The sequence below is a fragment of the Anneissia japonica genome, unplaced genomic scaffold, assembly GCF_011630105.1.
Source record: "Anneissia japonica isolate Jap-2015-1 unplaced genomic scaffold, ASM1163010v1 scaffold38271_len224072_cov190, whole genome shotgun sequence".
NCBI lineage: Eukaryota > Metazoa > Echinodermata > Crinoidea > Comatulida > Comatulidae > Anneissia > Anneissia japonica.
Window position 1 is genome coordinate 101,508 of NW_022713090.1, and position 17,892 is coordinate 119,399.

At 33.9% G+C, this 17,892-nt stretch overlaps 1 protein-coding gene across 1 annotated transcript; it reads right to left on the reverse strand.

The window, feature by feature from the left end:
* Positions 1-16,985: 16,985 nt before the first annotated feature.
* Positions 16,986-17,480, reverse strand: LOC117108219 (protein BTG2-like). Its single transcript, XM_033250179.1, has one exon. It carries the CDS (start codon positions 17,478-17,480, stop codon positions 16,986-16,988), a length of 495 nt encoding a protein of 164 aa, XP_033106070.1.
* Between the last annotated feature and the right edge of the window lie 412 nt (positions 17,481-17,892).

Below are 17,892 nucleotides of genomic sequence, written 5' to 3' on the forward strand. Positions count from 1 at the left end.
TTTGTAGAGAGACTTACAGCAAATTTAATAATAAACTATATGCTAATATAGCTCTAAAATCAGTGAAAAGTACCATTTAATTAATAATAGTGGTGGTGTGACCTACAGAAATGGTGGGGGATGATAGAGGGGGATCGAAGGAGTAAGTAGGTGGACTCTATTGTTAATTGAGAGGGGGATTTAACTGGGAAGCTAAAGTGATATAGTGATATGAGGTTATTTGACCGTAGTTTCTGTTTAGAAGATTGTCAGTGTTGGGTTGGGGGAGGGGGGAGCTGGGGATGCGTGCGCCGCGCAATGTCACTGTTCAATATATTGTCCTTTCAGTGCATTGCAGCTGAACGTTAGGCCTATATTCACATTGATTAGTAATCTTTGTGGTTTAAGCGAGATATTTTTTTATAGACCTACGTGTTTTATATCATGTCTCTTAATAATTAATTGAATCTGACTTTGAATGTTAATTACATGTGTCTAGGCCATTTCACTTATTAAAATGTTATTTTAAGCATAATGGATTTTTTTTTTTTTTTTTTTTTTTTTTTTTTTGAATTTTTTTTTTTTTTGTAATTTGTGAACATAATTTCATGATGTGTACCGTATACGATGAAATATGAAGAATATTTAATTTTATTATCGCCACGAACTTAAAACAAACGTGACGACATATACTTGTAATAGGCCTATCCAACTATTCAGAAATTACATGCCGTGCAGTAAATGAAATGTTACCAATTGTGTGATTTCTTTGTCAAATTCAATAATCAATCGGGGATTACACGCTGTGACGTCATAAATGCAAAAAGGCGATGACGCGTTAGTAACTCGTTCAACTTGTCGTTCGTTTACCTATTTTCTCACACAGTTATTATTGATCATAAGGATCACCGCACCACACCTGCGGTAGGCTGCGCTAAAAATGAAACGCATGAATGATGTAGCTTTATTGCGATACACAATGTAAAAAAAAAAACACTTGAAATTTGCTGAACGTGTATATTTTCATTGTTGTATTTTAATGGTTGTTTGTTGTCTTCGTCATAGGTCGGTACGGGTTTTTATCGCATCGTTCGTTAATGTATTTATTTTGTAGCTTATTAGACTGTGAATCTGATATACTGTAGGCCTATTATTACGCCTAGATTGATATAGTTGACAGTTCCAACAAACGATTGTTATTTATTAAGGCGAGGCACGTTACGTCGGTGACATTACAGATAATGGGATACAGATCACCATCCAGTATCCAACATGATTATGATTATGTAAAATAGATAAATAGGAAAAAGAGCAAATAGGCCCGGAGAAGCCTATGATGAAAAAGTAGGCTAATGGGATTTCATGTACACAAACATTTATTGATGTTGCGAAGCTCTCTAGATCAACATGTTAATAATTACCTATACAAAACGTTAACAAAAAACTGATAATTGTTATAAAATATAATGTACAAAAGTAAACAGCAAGGTGTAAAAATAGTACAGTAGCTACATCGTACAATTCAAGAGCAAACAAAAACAATAAGATATCGCACCAATTAGGGCATGAAAGTACGTGATAGCTTATCAGCAGGCCTTCGTGCAATATGGCACAGTGTGCCGTAATATAAGCCTATACAAACGGCCATACACACATCACGATTAGTGTCTCAAAAGTTATTGAATGGTTTCTTTCATTCATCATGATTTAATTATGGGTGAATTAGTTTAATCTTGGAGCATGGAGTTTGTGGTTTAATCCTTACTAAGATACATAATCGGATAATCTCACAGGGTAGGATCCAGCGGGTACGGGGGATTGAGCCCCCCCCCCCTCGTTAGTCAAGCCGAAAAATAAAAAGAGGGTGACAACTTTGAGTTAAAGAGAAGAAAGAGCGAAAAAGGGAGTGCACCCATGAGTTCAGTGGCGATAGAGCAGTGGGCGAAAGAATAGGTCGATTATTTACCACTTATTTTCACCAACCATGGTGGGGCTGAGGTGGGCGTGGTGGCGTGAACTTCATATTGTGCCCCCCACCCCCGTCAGAAAATCCCTGTCTCAGACCTACATCGAAAAGTAAATGGCTGAGTCCGACTAATACAAAGTGAGAAGCTTGACGCAACGTGCATTCACGGAGGTACGGTTCGAATGGGAAAAGCAAGACCAATGAGCTCAGAGAAATTCACTGTTTTGGGGCGAATCAGGTCAATTTTTGGTCATATATTTAAATTATCCATATTATTCTAACGCAAATATAATTTTGGTCAGACAAGTCTTGGCTTGTCTGGCGTGAACCCCCTTGATCTCCAGGCACTACCGCTTTGACGATATTAGTCTTTCCTGGAGTAAACAATATTAGCCTGAGGAGGAAAGTTATAAAGCTCAAACATTAATTATAATGTAATTATATTTTGTTAGTTTCAGAGAATATGAAACACTTTGAAACATCAGAAATTTTAATTAAAGCCGAAATTTACCGCCTTTTCCCCTCCCACAAAAAAAATGATACCAACTTATTTGTTCAGCTTTCCGACTTTCTGCTGATAAATAACAAAGAAAATGCATTGTGCAGTACACGTATTATACTATATTCTTTGGTAGTACTGTATACACAGTTTTTATGGTGAATAGTTTTGACATCATGGAGATTTATGAAGGCAAGGAGGAATGTAGAACCTGCTGAGCGCTACAATTTAACAAGATTCCGTCGATTCTAAATTTACAACAAATCAATTGTGCCATTTTATGACACAGTTGAGAGAAGTCACCCCAGGTTGTGGAATTATATGTCATCAATGGAAGAGGACACTCGCCCGTAGCCCAAATAATAATAACAAAATGGTGAATGGATATTATTTTCGTAATGTAACCAGAAAGGAAGGACATTAGAATAACTCTTTCTTGCCCTACATACTGTTCTATCATATGGCCTATTCCATATCATATTTATAGAAATGCTGTACCCGCATTGTTGAAATTAACTTCTCAATCATCCAAGAATCATCACTTCGTCTTTGATATCGCGCGTTTTACCAATAACAGATTTCTCCATTTATCACGATCTACAGTTTTAGACTATGTAGTACAGCAAGTTTGTTTGTTTGTTGAACCCATCGGTGTTCATAAATAAATAATTATTTCTAAAGTAATTTATTTAGTTCTTCAGTTCTTACTGCATCCTTTGAAAGAATTATTTTTCCATCAAAGTACAGTATCTCCTTGTTTCAACACGATTTATTTTTTTTTTTTTAAATCATTATCCTTTTGGGTACACCATGTGTAAAAATGTGTTTCTTGAGGTAAACCACGCGATTTATAAAGAAGAATCAAAGAAAGAAAAAATCCCACAGAGCCATTTTGTCCAAAATAGTCGGTAAACACGGTCCATTTCTATGGATATTTTTGTACACCATATATTGAACGTAAGACATTGTGTGGATCGAATGTTTTGGTTAAAAATGCATAAGGTGAATATTTTGGTTAGCTGATCTAAATAAACCCCTCTATTGTTCGTTCATCCGGCTCCCTTCAAATACATCAACAATCAGTCGACCTGCAAGCAATGAACAAAAGCACAGCTGATTGGAATCTACTCCGTCGATTGGTTCGCTGTAAACCTTTGTTGCCATAACACTTTTGACCCCCGCCTTTGGGAAATCCTTTCCAGAGTTCTGGATAGATCCAAGGCTAATCGTCTGAAAAAGCAACCCACATCGGCGCGAAACGCCACTGATTGGCTGAAACATACACGGTTGCTATGTGAACATGCTGTTGCTACGGACTATTATGAGTTCATTGTGGCGTCAAAATAGCCCTAAGTAATGCAAAGAAAACAAGATCGAGATGCGATTCCAGCCAATTAAGTTCCAAAGTGCTGGAAGGTATCGGAATATAAGCTTTCCAAGCTGGAATCATTATTCTCGTCACCAAAGAATACGTTCACAACAATCAAACATCTGCTTGAAGAAAACATGTCAACCCCCATGTCAACAAACCGTTCAATTTACAGTATTTGTGAATCAAGAGTGACCCTCACTCAGATCATTAATTTAAGGCATTTGTTATGTTTATTAAATCTTTAAAAAAACACACCCTTTTTAAAGAACTCATTTAATTTTAAATTAAAGGAATCAACTCCACTTGCAATGAAACATATTATTTAATAATCAATTCAATATCGTTTAGCAATTTTCGGGCACGGAAGCACACAAAGCACAACGACCTGTATGGAATATATCAAAATATAACTGCACATCCATTTCATTCATTTATTTATTTGCTATTTCAAAATCTACAAAGAATTCACAGCAAAGTATTTTAATAAATCCATATGCAATTCAGCCTTGTTCCTGCTATGTATGTTTTGTTTTTTTTGTTTGTTTTTTTTTTTTGTTTTTTTTTTTATGAATACTGAAGTTTTCAATAAATATACCTCGAATAATAAAATATAATCAAAACAAACGAGATTTATTTAAAAAATTACAATTTTGGAAAGATAATGTTTCAAAAAATCCAAAATATCATTTATGTAGGCCTATATATCGCTTTGTGATTATATAGGCCTATTTTAATATCTATATATATATATATATAGATATATTAATTCTGCTAAACGCCACTATGTAACTTCCCCATCTCCTCTGAAACCGCTGGCAGGAATGTGTTATATCTCATACAATGGGGCTTCTATATGTCACGACCACATTCCGCTACTTTATAAGACTGAATATTGGATAACAACGAAAAAAACAGCCAAAGCCACCGAAAATCAGTACCTGTTTCGCCATGTTTCGCAAGTTACAATTAATCACATCTAATCTGTACTGCAATACTTTAAGTCTGCATAGCCATGTATCTTAAAATATTTAAATAGTTTTTAAGGTACAAATTTAGTTATTTGATATTTGGCATTGTTTTGCCGACTCTGCATTTATAAATTAAATATTCTGTAAGAATAATAGTATTTACCGAAAAATCGTGTACAGTGTCACAGAATTAAGTCGACTATACAATGAAAGATAAATGTCTAAATGCTTTTTGGGTTTATTTGGTTCATCAATATAGTCATAGGCAAGATAGAAAAGGTACATTATAAAGAGTAGTATTGTCATATACAAATGTAGTATAGGAATTCATTCATGATTGTTGTTGTAGGTAAGTTTAAGTAGGTAAGAGTTGGGAACGTGGGGTGAAATTAAAATGTTTGAGAAAGCAATTTTTGATGAAAATGTTTAAAATAATAATTTTTCGAAATGACGAGGCTGGAAAATGTGATACAGTATTGGGATATATGGTTGCAGTGATATTTTATTGTGTACAATGCCCGGTCGGAAAATTTTAGAAAGACGAAATTGACTGAAATGTGATATTGGGATTTATGGAAAGTTAGAAATTGTTTAAAAAATGGGTATAGGAGAGTGAGAATTTGAAATGTGGTATTGGGGATTATGAGCGAGGGGTTAAAACATTTTTTAGAATGAGAATTTTAGAATGTAATTTTTTTTTTAATGAAAATTTTATAAAGATTTTTTAGAATGAAATTGTTTTTAGAATTATTTTTTTTTAGAACTAAAATTTTTTTAATGCAAATTTTAGAACGAAATTTTTAAAGAAAATATATAACCATTCCTATCCCCTCTCTCACCTCCCTACTCCTCCCTATCCTTCACTGCTCTGCCCTCCCCTCCCACTCCTCCCCACCTGCTCTTCCCTTGCCCTGCCCTATCCCTTCCCCTTCTCTATCCTCTATCCTCTACCCTTCCCCTTTCTCTCCCCTCCAGTATATTACAAGTACAGTAATACTAAAATGTCTATGTCGATATAGGCCTCGCAAAGTATCAGTCCAGGGACTAGTAGCACGATAGACGATTGTTGTATATCTAATAATATAGGCCTACTCTTAAAGTATTTGTAATTGCATTGTATGTTTCTCCAAATTGCACAATTAATTCGCAGTTCCTTTGCAACCCGAAAGTACTTCCGATACGTCACTTCTCGTTTCAGTTGTTGTAGCAGCCTAGAAAAAAAAATTTCATGTCAGTGGCTAGGAAGTCGACTAATAACACCGTTAATATCATAGATGTACAGTTGGCCTACGCATGAATCACATGGGGTACCTTATAAACATAAACGATGCTAGTTGTCCTACTAGGAGGAATCCAAGCCTGTATTGTTTTGACGCTGTACGCTCGATTGGTAATAAGTTTGCATGCACGACTTCGTTTTAATGTTTATGATACAATTTAGAATCGTTCATATTATTATTTTGATTATTGATTGATTTATTTTAATGGAGTGGATGAAAAGCATTGTTTGCAATATTGGCGGGAAATGTGGGTTTGGTGGGTTGTTATTACCATTTAAAAAGTATTATGGTAATATTTTGCCATGCACAGTACACCTTTATAATACAGTATAGTTATATAGTATATAAGATATGATTTTGTCGTTCGGGCTTAGCAACACATCATTTTGGCCAGCTTAGCGCGGTCTTTCTATCGCGCACTATGAAATAGAGAATCAAAAACACCCGCAGTAGTCACTGCATGCATAATATAATTACAATCATACTTATTATTACTGTTATTATTATACTTATTATGTTGCTAGGCTCCAAAGCACATACAGTAATTACACACTCCCATGAGCTTGAAATTAGAAAAGAAACACAAATAGTTTGAAAATAGCGACACTGACGTAGGCCCTATCTAATATGATAGATAAAATCAACGTCACGAAAAATATGTGGGGACAATGATTCAATGGTCTCCCTTTTAGAATGTTGGTGGTAGTTGGAGAAACCATAAATACCGTAATAGACCTACAATACGGTAGCCTAACATTAAATATAGCTTCCGTGATCTGCGCGAGACTATTTACATTACACGCCTACGCCTACTCAATACGGATATCATAGAGTAGTTTGTAAAGGCTGGAGGAGTAGGTAAAGGCTGGAGGATATATCTAAGTTTTCCCGTAGTTATTATTTATTTAGAAGCATACGTTTTCACTTCATAATGTAGAAGACACTTCATAATTTATACATAGGATGCATCCCGGCCTAGGTAGGCCTACTACCTGCACTGCAGCTATTATTATAAAGTGCGAGTCGAAAATGCCACCACCTATGTAACAAGTTACAACAGAGGAAACCACACATTGTTTTCATTCTCGTTCTAAAATCTTAATGAACCATGTATTGTGTTCTGAAAATAGAAGTTAATCTAGAAGAACTTCGCAATTAGCAGACACAATAGAATTGATCTATAAATATAGGCCGAATAGATTCATACCTGTGTATTTGTAGCCACTTAAAATAGAAAGGTCACATACTGCTGGATTCGCAAAACAATGCACTTATATACTCATTTTAGGTCATTGAAAAATAAAATTGCGGAAGTAAATAAGTTTACTTTTAATTAGTACCATTCAAAAACATCTCTTCAGAGGGTCTGTCTCGGCATAAGATGATTTACCAAGTACTGTGACTCAACTACAAAAAAACTTACCGTACAATAGGGCAGTATGTATAAAAACATTTCAACGTTTTATATTGTTCTATTGTCCCGCCCAGTATGATACGCAAAGTTTAAACTGTGCGGGAGTCATGGAAATCATTAAAAATAAATAAAACGTTAAAATAGAGTATAAATGAGCAATTAGAATATATTTCAAAATTTAGCATTCTTAATGAAACTGCGAAATTATCACACTTGTCATGATAATACCACAGACCTTATATACTGTACTTAATACATTGCCTTGCTAAAGTTAGTGGCTGCTCTGAGCTCTTAAACGACTGAAAAGTTTCCTTGAAATTTCTACGTCATGCCGTCTCGTTACGTCATATCCTCGCTTTAAGCTTTTGAGCATAAACGTCCTTCGACTAGTTTAGAACAACAATACCTAGGTAGCACTCGTCTTTTGTTCACTTCATAGTCATTTTAGGTGGATCCCGGTAAACTCCGCTGATTCACAAAACGTTGTTTTCGAAGCAATTAAACAATATTTATTTCATTACTTTTCATTCAACCGAAAAATGCGATCCTTCCGTCCCTGACTCTTTACATGGTTCGATTCTGAGTTAACAAGCGTTTACTAGTATTCCGACGATAGTCATGCGTTTATCCAGAAAAATATTAATAACAAGTTATCAATATTTAATATAATCACTTTTCCTCTTGTACAATCTATACCACTACCGTACTGTTCACTAATAGGCATTAGAACAAAATTTTAAATTAATTTCATTTGTATGTAGTGTCTTTTCTAGATTTTACATATGTTTTCCACAATAAACTCCTTGAAAATACAGTCAGTCATTTATTTTTTTTTTACAATTAAATAAAATTGTTGTATAGACCTATATTTTTTGTCTCCAGGCCCTAATATTTTCGTGATCGATCTTTTGATTTAATTAGGACCATATGAAGATTGTTGTTAGTGCTGTCACAGACCCTGTATATAGGGTCTGTGGTGCTGTATAGGTATAGAGGAAATTAATTAGAAGGCCTACGTAGTCAGTTTTAAAATATAATGAATATGTATTCTGAATAATATGTTGCTCATAATAAGGCCCTATAAAAAATATTAGTTTATCAGCCTATCTAGACTGGAAAAGTGATGACAGGGGAGGCTATTCTGCTTTTCTTTTTTTCTTTTTTTTAGAAGACATGTGGGTGTGGGCGATAAACTAATCATTTTTTATCGGGCCTAATCACAGGTTTTTAATAATGTAACATGAAACCATAATGCTATTAATAATATTAGTAAACGCAGAAGTAAACAATAATAAACGTGACACACTTCATGTAAATTATATCAACAAATGTGGTTATTATGGTATATTCTCCCCCATGGGAGTCATTGTTGACATGATTCGCTTTGCACTGACATACTATTATTACTCTGTTAGTATCGTTTTTTTTTTGTTTTTTGTTTGTGAATGTATATTATTTTGCATGAGAGTGTTTATATACCCGGCAAAACATTTATAGCTTAGAGTGTAATAAAAGAAAAATTTTAAAAAACGACCTGACGAATAATTTGAAAGAAAGTTATTGTACATTTCTTCATTAAAAACGTACAGGAGAGAGAATGAAAATATATTTAATCGATCGATCAACAATAGAAACAATGTTGTTTTTAGAAAACGACACCAAATAACATAATTTTGGGGGGTTTTTTTATAATGGATGTTAGTTCCTTTTGATGAATTTTGTATTGTGAAGTTTTATTGTATTTTATATATTTTTATATATTTTTACCTTCCCCAGCCTGGGGGTATTTGTTCAATAAATTGATTGATTAATTGATAATAGTACAATCTTATTCCAAACACATTTCTTTCCCAGAAAATGTTTTTGGCCTGCTTCCATTTTGAATAATATTTGACCTGTTGTAGGTCAACTTATATCATACCCAAGGAAGTTGTGACGCCTAATAGACCGATCAAAAAGCTGTCAGCTTCATGAATAAGCATAATATACGCGATACGCAATTTGACGCGATAGCATGTAACAGTGTCATAAGGGTAAAGGGAATCCAGAATAGGCCAGGATTAAATAATAGACTATAATGCAGTCTCATGAGCAGCTCTAGCGGTGGGCGGGGTGGTCCAGGGGGAAAAGGACTCCGCAACGGGGACATCTGGATCCCCCGCTTGGACCCCCCTGTCGAGATATTTCCAAAAAATCAAATTTTAGGGATTCAAATATTTTAGTGCGAGTTGTGCTACCGTATGTGCGAGATATTGTATACTATTGCGATCGTATGGGTTGCAGTGGTGGCACCAGCTCTTCCCCGACAGGGCGATAGTACTTCCGACAGGATTATTTTTTAATAAAAAAATTACCCAACAAATTAAATTTGTTCTTCGACCGGGAGGGGGTGTATGCATTCCCCGGCGGGGGTGGGGGTGTGGACCCATTGTAGGGGAGCTTGGACCCCTCGTCGGTGAATTCCTGGCGCCGCCCCTGTGCAGTCTGAGTATGAAACATTTAAAAATACCATCAAAAAAATATTCAATAAAAAAATTACCTAGTTGCGTATTAAAAGATTCAAAAGAGTAGGGAGCCTCTCTGATCTCGCTGATTTACATACATTTTCGTACGATTGATTACTAATACAGTCGGTCTCCCGTTTGAGAGCAAATAACTAACTTATTATAACCAGTTATAACGAATAAGCAATCCACATCATGAATTTATTGTTTATTAAGCGCAGCAAAACAATTTCAGAGATAGGTACATGCCTACTAACAATATTCTGCAGGCCTAGATTATATTTTTGTTGATACATCATGTTGGCCTAATGAAAAATGGAAACGAATTTATCCGGTAAATCAGGGCGGTGCAACCAGACTCAAACTCAACAGATTATACTTAATTAGTCCCTCATTTATTATTAGTGCCTGCATCTAGATATACAGACCGAAAGGGAAACTCTGGCCATGTATTTGAACCCACGAAAATGTACTGTATAAGTGATAAGATTTGACCAGCAGAACTACGAAAATCCGAAATTAAAAATTATAGGATGTGCATTATTTTTGAAAGTCATTCATACAAACGAGTTTCAATTCTACGAGTTCGTTTAATTATAGGCCTATTATGTGATTAAATATAATTAGGCCTTGATTAGGCCTTATTATAATTATTATAATACTTATTATTTATTATAAGCCTGATTATCATCATCATCTTCATTGTCATAATATTAATTACACACATATATATATATATATAAATAAATATATGTATATATAAATCATCAAAGAAAGGTAAATACAGTATTATTATGTCCTTTATTCGAACACTGTATACTTTGATGATTTATATATAATTTAACAGTGTTAACGGCTTTCTTGATTTATATCGCAGAATTATCGTAGCATTCAAAGTCCATTCGTGAACAAAAGAAATAATAGTACTGTACAATACTAAAGCAGATGAGTACGCAGTCCGTGACAGAATTAATTAATTATTATTAATTATTGTGTGTACTCTAAGCCTATTCGTCTGCTGCTTGAATATATTAATTAACGATAAATTAGATATATATAAGTACACTTCATTGTTTAGTTGATTTTCGGTATATGTACCTCCAGTTTTTTATTTACCTCCATGCTCCAATGCACTGTAAATGACATCATTATCACACTGTATTCAATATATAACATTCCCCCGGTTCTGAGAGACACAGTTCATTGATACTTGGAATCTATTCCCTTCAAGACTTGTGTGATATTACTTACAGTGCATGCCCTTCGTTTAAGGGGAAACTGTACACACGAGTGATTTAATTTTAAGCACAGCAAAAGATATGGCCTTATGAATTTCCTGTTTTGGTGTTTCAAGAAACAGAAACTTGGCAAAAGGCCAGAGTGAATATAACTATACTTTTTAGTATCTTTGAAAACCTGTGCTTTATAATTTATTGCCGATATCATACAGTATAATATGATGTACTGAACTAATTTATTTAGTAGATACATAAGGAAACGAAAGGATGATCAACCCGCGATGATAAAAGAGGTAGAGTAATTAGATTTAGAATATAATGTTAATTACACCAAGGAGGTATAATATTATCTCCTTGATTACACACATTTCATCAACTCACGCGCTCGACATAGCCACCATGTGGCTGGTCAAGTAATGTCGATAATTTTAACCAGGATGAGTCAAACAATGTAATTAATAATAACATATTAATTACAGCATGTTCGTTGATGCACACTGAATATAGCCTCAAGATAGATCATGTTGTTTTAAATTAATTATGCTGGTACGGATACTAAGCATGACTGTTGTACTGGGTTGTAGAAAACGCCTAACTACTGTACTCCTAAAGAAATTTAATATATTTAAATGTATTTTAAATAATATTTAAGTTTATGTGCTTTTTAGCAGTTTTAAATAACACCAGATTTAATCACCAACAGGGTCAATATATATTTAAAGATGTCTTGTCACTTGAATATGACAAAAAAAAAATAATTAAAAAAAAAGATTCTAATATTAACATGCACATTGTGCAGTAACATAGAATTATTGACTTCAGCATAGAACATATTGAATTAAAAAATGTCTATCCTGATTTTTAAACTGGAAAATTATAATAAAAATAATAAAACACTTCCTGTGACTGGAAGTGTTTCTATCATTTTTCGATGTAAAATTATGGATAAACATTTTTTTTATATAGGCCTACACTAATTTCTATATTTAAGTACAGTACGGTATTTTTATGTTACTTTTCATGGGCAAGTTAATTTCAAAAATTACTTTTTTGACTTTTTTTTTTGTATTTTGTATGGGACAATACATAAAGTAGGCTAATTTAGTGATATACTTTCCACTGTATGTTCACGGCAAAGTGTTATTGCATCAGGTTAAGGCAATTTCCTTCAAAGGGATCGAACGTTCTTTTACTTTCCATTCAAATCAATTCTATTTTTAAAATACCCTCAACAGTTACCAAACAGCAAATGTTATATGAAATTTTCCGGTCGAGTCATTTTCATTATTAAACAATGCAATCACTTTTCAGTATTATTATAATACTATGACATGTCTTCTTCTAATTCGCTTTTTTTTTTAAATAGACCTACAAAATTCTATTTTTAAAATACCCTCAACAGTTATCAAACAGCAAATGTTATATGAAATTTTCCGGTCGAGTCATTTTCATTATTAAACAATGCAAGCACTTCTCAGTATTATTATAATACTATGACATGTCTTCTTCTAATTGGTTTTTTTTTTCTTAAATAGACCTACAAAATAATTTATGACCTACCACAATTGAAATATTTTTTTTTTTTACGAATTACAAAAACATGATCATGATGTTGATGATTAATATTCTTACGTTATTTAATTAGGCAAATTATTAAACAGTCAATAATACCAGGGAGTTGTTATGAGTTAAATTATAGACTTTAAAGTTTGAAAATGCCTTTTCCTCCATTAAAACATAAAATTAAGTATCTCAGCCCTCGCAATTTTAGGGCCGAAGTCGTTCAGCTACCACCCACGCACATCTTCGCTATCTGTAAAATTCTCTCCCAGACCACCCTCTCTTTTGAATTTGTTGATCCACCAATATGCCATCATTATATGATATTGCTGTAACCAAGGTTGTATACTAACATACCAGTATATTTTATGATCGCAACGGTGCAAGAAATAAACACACATAATAAACAGTACAGTACAGGCGGAAGCAGGGTACTCGTGGTCATAATTGATCAACTTCGCGCAATGGTAAACCAAGCTAGGCCTATCATTACGACCCTCCAGGAGGGTATATTAACTTCATCCGCAGCGGATAAACTAATCCTTGTCGTCGTCACGAGATATAAACGATAATCGAAAGTTTATGCGAAAGCCATATTTCATACCACTGCATGTTTTTCTGAAAATGAATAATAAGATCGACCTTCCACAGCGCTGCAAATAGCTCAAGCCGTGTCAAATTCAATTAACAAGTAATATCATCAGTCAACGCAGTATTTGTTGAATCACTGAAATATAAATTTATTTAACAGAAATGGTAATTAATAAGCATATTCAGCTTATTTCAAGCTCCGGGCTGACCCAAACAAAAAGCACAATTTCAGTAGATATTTCAATGTTTGATCATGGAGATATAGGCCTAGGCCCTTTCCAAATTTAATGTTTCAATTTTCAGTCGTAGGCCCACAAAAAGCAGGTAGTTCTGGTTACTGTATATTTGTCGATCAGGCAAAAAATATTGTTGCCCACGCACGACTGATTAAAAATCTAGAATGTCTAGAATTTTTTTCCCTAAATATTTTTGCCAAAAGTATATATTTTTACCAAAGAACACAAAATAATATTTGTTTATTTTTTGAAGGACCATTTAAAGCTTTAATTAGCATATTTGTTACCTTTTAATAACCACTGATTTAAGCCCTGTGGATACCATTTTAGGCCTATAATAATTAAAATGTATGAGATGAGTGAAGGTATGGAACATAAATAATTTTCATAGTAATAAAATAAAATTGCCGAGCGACCCTGGACCTTGGACAAAACATTAATAAATATGTTTGGCCTTATGATGATAATACCAGCAGTGGCACAACATCCTGTAATAACTACGATATGCTGGAGTTCATATCAACAGTTTGTTTGATCGAAAAGCGTTGCTAATGCGGTAGTCAAGAATCAACAATCATATATCTATAGGTTATGTCAATAAATTGAGATACAATATGCAAAAAAGTAAAGAGCCATCCGAGCTTTCACTGATCAGGGAGTTGTTAATAACAAATAAATAAATGTAACAACGGATATACTGTACTCATAAAGGAAGTATATTTTCTTACGTAGACAATCGATGAAGTGGGTTTTCTTTTTGTTTTGTTTTTTGTTGTTTTTTTTAAACGAACATCGTCGACGATGATCATCAGTGTGTTGCCTTTAGAAATTATAATAACCTATAGCAAACTTGAACTGTAGTATTGATAGACTTTTAGAGGTAGAGCCCCGGGGAGCCACTAGACAGTAATTCAGTTCACTTTTTGGCAATCCTGTCTGGCCAATTGAGTGTTGCTTTTTGCTCTCTGTTATCTTGTGTTTGTCAATTTTAATGTTTTTGGACAAAATAAATGAAAAATACAGATGCGAAAAAGAACCATCCAGCTTGCATTGATCATGGTAATACTGTACTAATAATAGCGGTTGTATTGTGCTCATAAAGGAAGCATATTTTCTTACGTAGACTATCACAGTCGAGGAAGTGGGGTTTTTTTTAACGAACCTACCGTCATTTGACGATGACCATCATTGTGTAGCCATTTAAATTATAATAAACTATAGAAAACTTTAACCTTAAATGTATTAAAATATTGCTAATGATTTAAAGACCTATGCCAAGGATCAATTTAATGAAATTCAACATACAGTGTTTAGTAAAACGTATTTTTAGTTTATGAAATGGTGCTCATCGTGAAAGTACTGTATCATGCTGATTTAGTTTTAGTGGTTGTTTATGTACATAACCGTAATGAATGACACTGAATCGCTAGAAACCTAGAATATTGATCCAAAAAAAGATATGTCGTAATACATGTCCGGTGCGAAGAATCAATATATAAAATATTGACTTTTGTATATTATCATGGTATTAATTCTGATTCCGACAACAGTTCTATATTTTGATTGAAAATGATACACAAGGCATATATCCGGATAAAGCTAGGGACATAAAAAGGAAGAGCGTTAAACTAAAATGGGGTTTTTTTACAGACGTTCAATTTTCATTCTGACGTAAATGTTCTCAATTGTCTTCTTTTAGTAGAGTTCGTCAATGGCTGGTGGTTTCAAAAGAGTACAAAACATTCTTTCTGTAACCTCCCCTCCCCAAAAAAGTACATAATAAACTGATGATGTCGCATTTTGGTATCCTTGCTTATAGTTTCGTAATAGAGTACAAGCACTGTTCTTCTCCTTTTTGTATTCTCGTAATCCACGAAAAATGATGACCCTTGGTCTGTTGTCGAGAGAGAGAGGGTGTTTGTCTTTTAACACTTTTCTTGAAAAAGAAAAATCCACTGCTCACAAAATTAATGACACTTAAAATTAACACGTCAAACTCAAAAACGTTAATTCTTTATCTTTTATTTCTTACTTGCAAATTGTATTTTGCATTTTTTGCTTTTCTTTGTTTTATTCTGAAACTTATAGCTGTACATTAATTTTTCAAAGTACAAAACTTGAGGGACTTAACCCAATTGCACAAGTCCAAAAACTCCACTGTACAGATTTTATCTTACAGAACATTTATCTACATATTTTCCGTCCAGTTAATTAAATAACTATAATGACGAAATTAATTGAAATATTGTCTAAGGCATATAGTAGCGTATAGCACCTGAATGAACCAACATCAGGAATGTTAGATTTCCAGAGGAAAGTTTTCTGTGAATCTGAATGTTAGATTTCCAGAGGAAAGTTTTCTGTGAATCTGTATCAGATTTTAAAGATCGTCGTTTAGGAAAATAAAACTGCATTGCTAAAATATGAACATTCTTAAAAAAAATAATTACAGAATTACACAATAAGGGAAAAATTGACAATAAATGTCGCCGATTCGAAAGCACACACTAATAAAATGAATAATCAAGTTGATGAGTTACAGCTGGATCATGGATAAATATTATAATGAGAAATCGCAATTTGTATACCTTTGGTCAAAAACATTTCGTAATGCGTATGAGGTGTACACACTTCAGTACTGGTAACACAAACATTATAAACTATAGTACGGTACGATTTATATGGACGTATTTAGTTATCGGTCTGACGAAGCATCCCGAGAATGCGACGGTGCCTAGATTTTGTAACATCTGCTTGGTTAATGATAGATAGACTGCCCATATGTTCGAAAACGCTTCGAGAGCAGTATAAATAGAATGAATTACTTATACAAACATAGATTTTACCGTGTTGCTATCGTCAGAAATAATTAAAATGTGTTACTGTAGAATGAAACCGAATCAATATATAGATCTTACGATTTGTAAACAATAATTGATAATCCAATCATATTGTGAATTTAACGCCTACGTGAAAACTGAAGGCGGATGTATCATCGTTCGCAAATTAAAATTCACATCACTGATTTTTTAGAAAAATTGGATAAGTACTATTGACTTGAATGCTTTTATATCTAAAATCTGCAAACACATTATTTACCGGTGTATACACTATAAAATTCATTCTTAAGATAATTTGATAAGCAAAATAAAATCAGTATACCTTTTCTCTCCATTAAAATTTGGTAAAATTAAATCACAAAAAAAGCATGTGCATATACATAATTCCAAGACAAATTCAAAAAAGAATGATTAAAAAGACCTTTGATTTCAGTTCAATGTTCGAGTTCATAGATTTAACAGTAGTGTTGTCTGCTATCAGAACAAGAATAACTTTGGTCAAGCGAAGAAGTGGCAAGATGAGTACTGTATGGTGTACCTACTTCACCTCAATGGGGCCGTTGAAATTGTAGTCGACCCGCTTCCTCGAACGCATTTGCGTCTTGCAGTCCTGAATAATGTAATGGTTATCGATATCCGACGTAGGACTACTGCAAGTTGACGATGATCTGGATGAACTCTCACTATCGAACAATGTACAAATGGAACCGTCTTCACCAATACGATAAGACACTTCGAAAGGGTCTACCCATATAGTTAACTCACTAGGAAGAAGTTTCTGGAGGCGATTCCGTGGGATGCCAGCGGCGATTGCCGATTGTAGGATTATTGGGTCCATATTCAGAATGTTGATTCGCATACACCTAAAACCATTGCCTCTACACGGATGTTCTGGAAACCAGTGTTTCTCGTATCGTTCGTTTAGTCTGGAATCGAGTTCCGTACAAAAATCCTCTAAAATATCTGCTGGTACTTCGCGAGTGCGAAGCAAATTCGAAATAAAGTTCACGGCGCTCGTAATTTCTTCAATCATTTTGTATAAATTTAAAGTTAGGATAAATTTAACAGAGTTTAACTTCAAACGAGCATTCACTAAAATTCCGTAGTCTATCTGAAAAACAAGATGTCCTCTGTTAATCTCTGATTATGAAGGCCAAGCTTCCTCTCTCACTAAATGTACTTAATTTGTTACTTTCCTCAGCATAAAAGTATTCAACGAAATCACACGGGTATTATGATGAATAACCACAACCAAATTGGTGTAATAAGAAGTTGAATAGTGTATGGAAGACGGTAAAAAAATAAAAAATATCGGAGGTTTCACCGTCACGATCTTGCCTTCATTGTTGCTTTGAGCGTCTGGACGCTGAGTAAGGGCATTCGCTTGTTTTATCTGGCATTGTCCTCGCATGATATGAAAGCTACGTCAGAAGCAGGGTGCATTT

Coding starts and splice junctions, on each gene's coding strand:
- LOC117108219 (XM_033250179.1), bottom strand. CDS start 17,480: ATGATTGAAGAAATTACGAGCGCCGTGAACTTTATTTCGAATTTGCTT.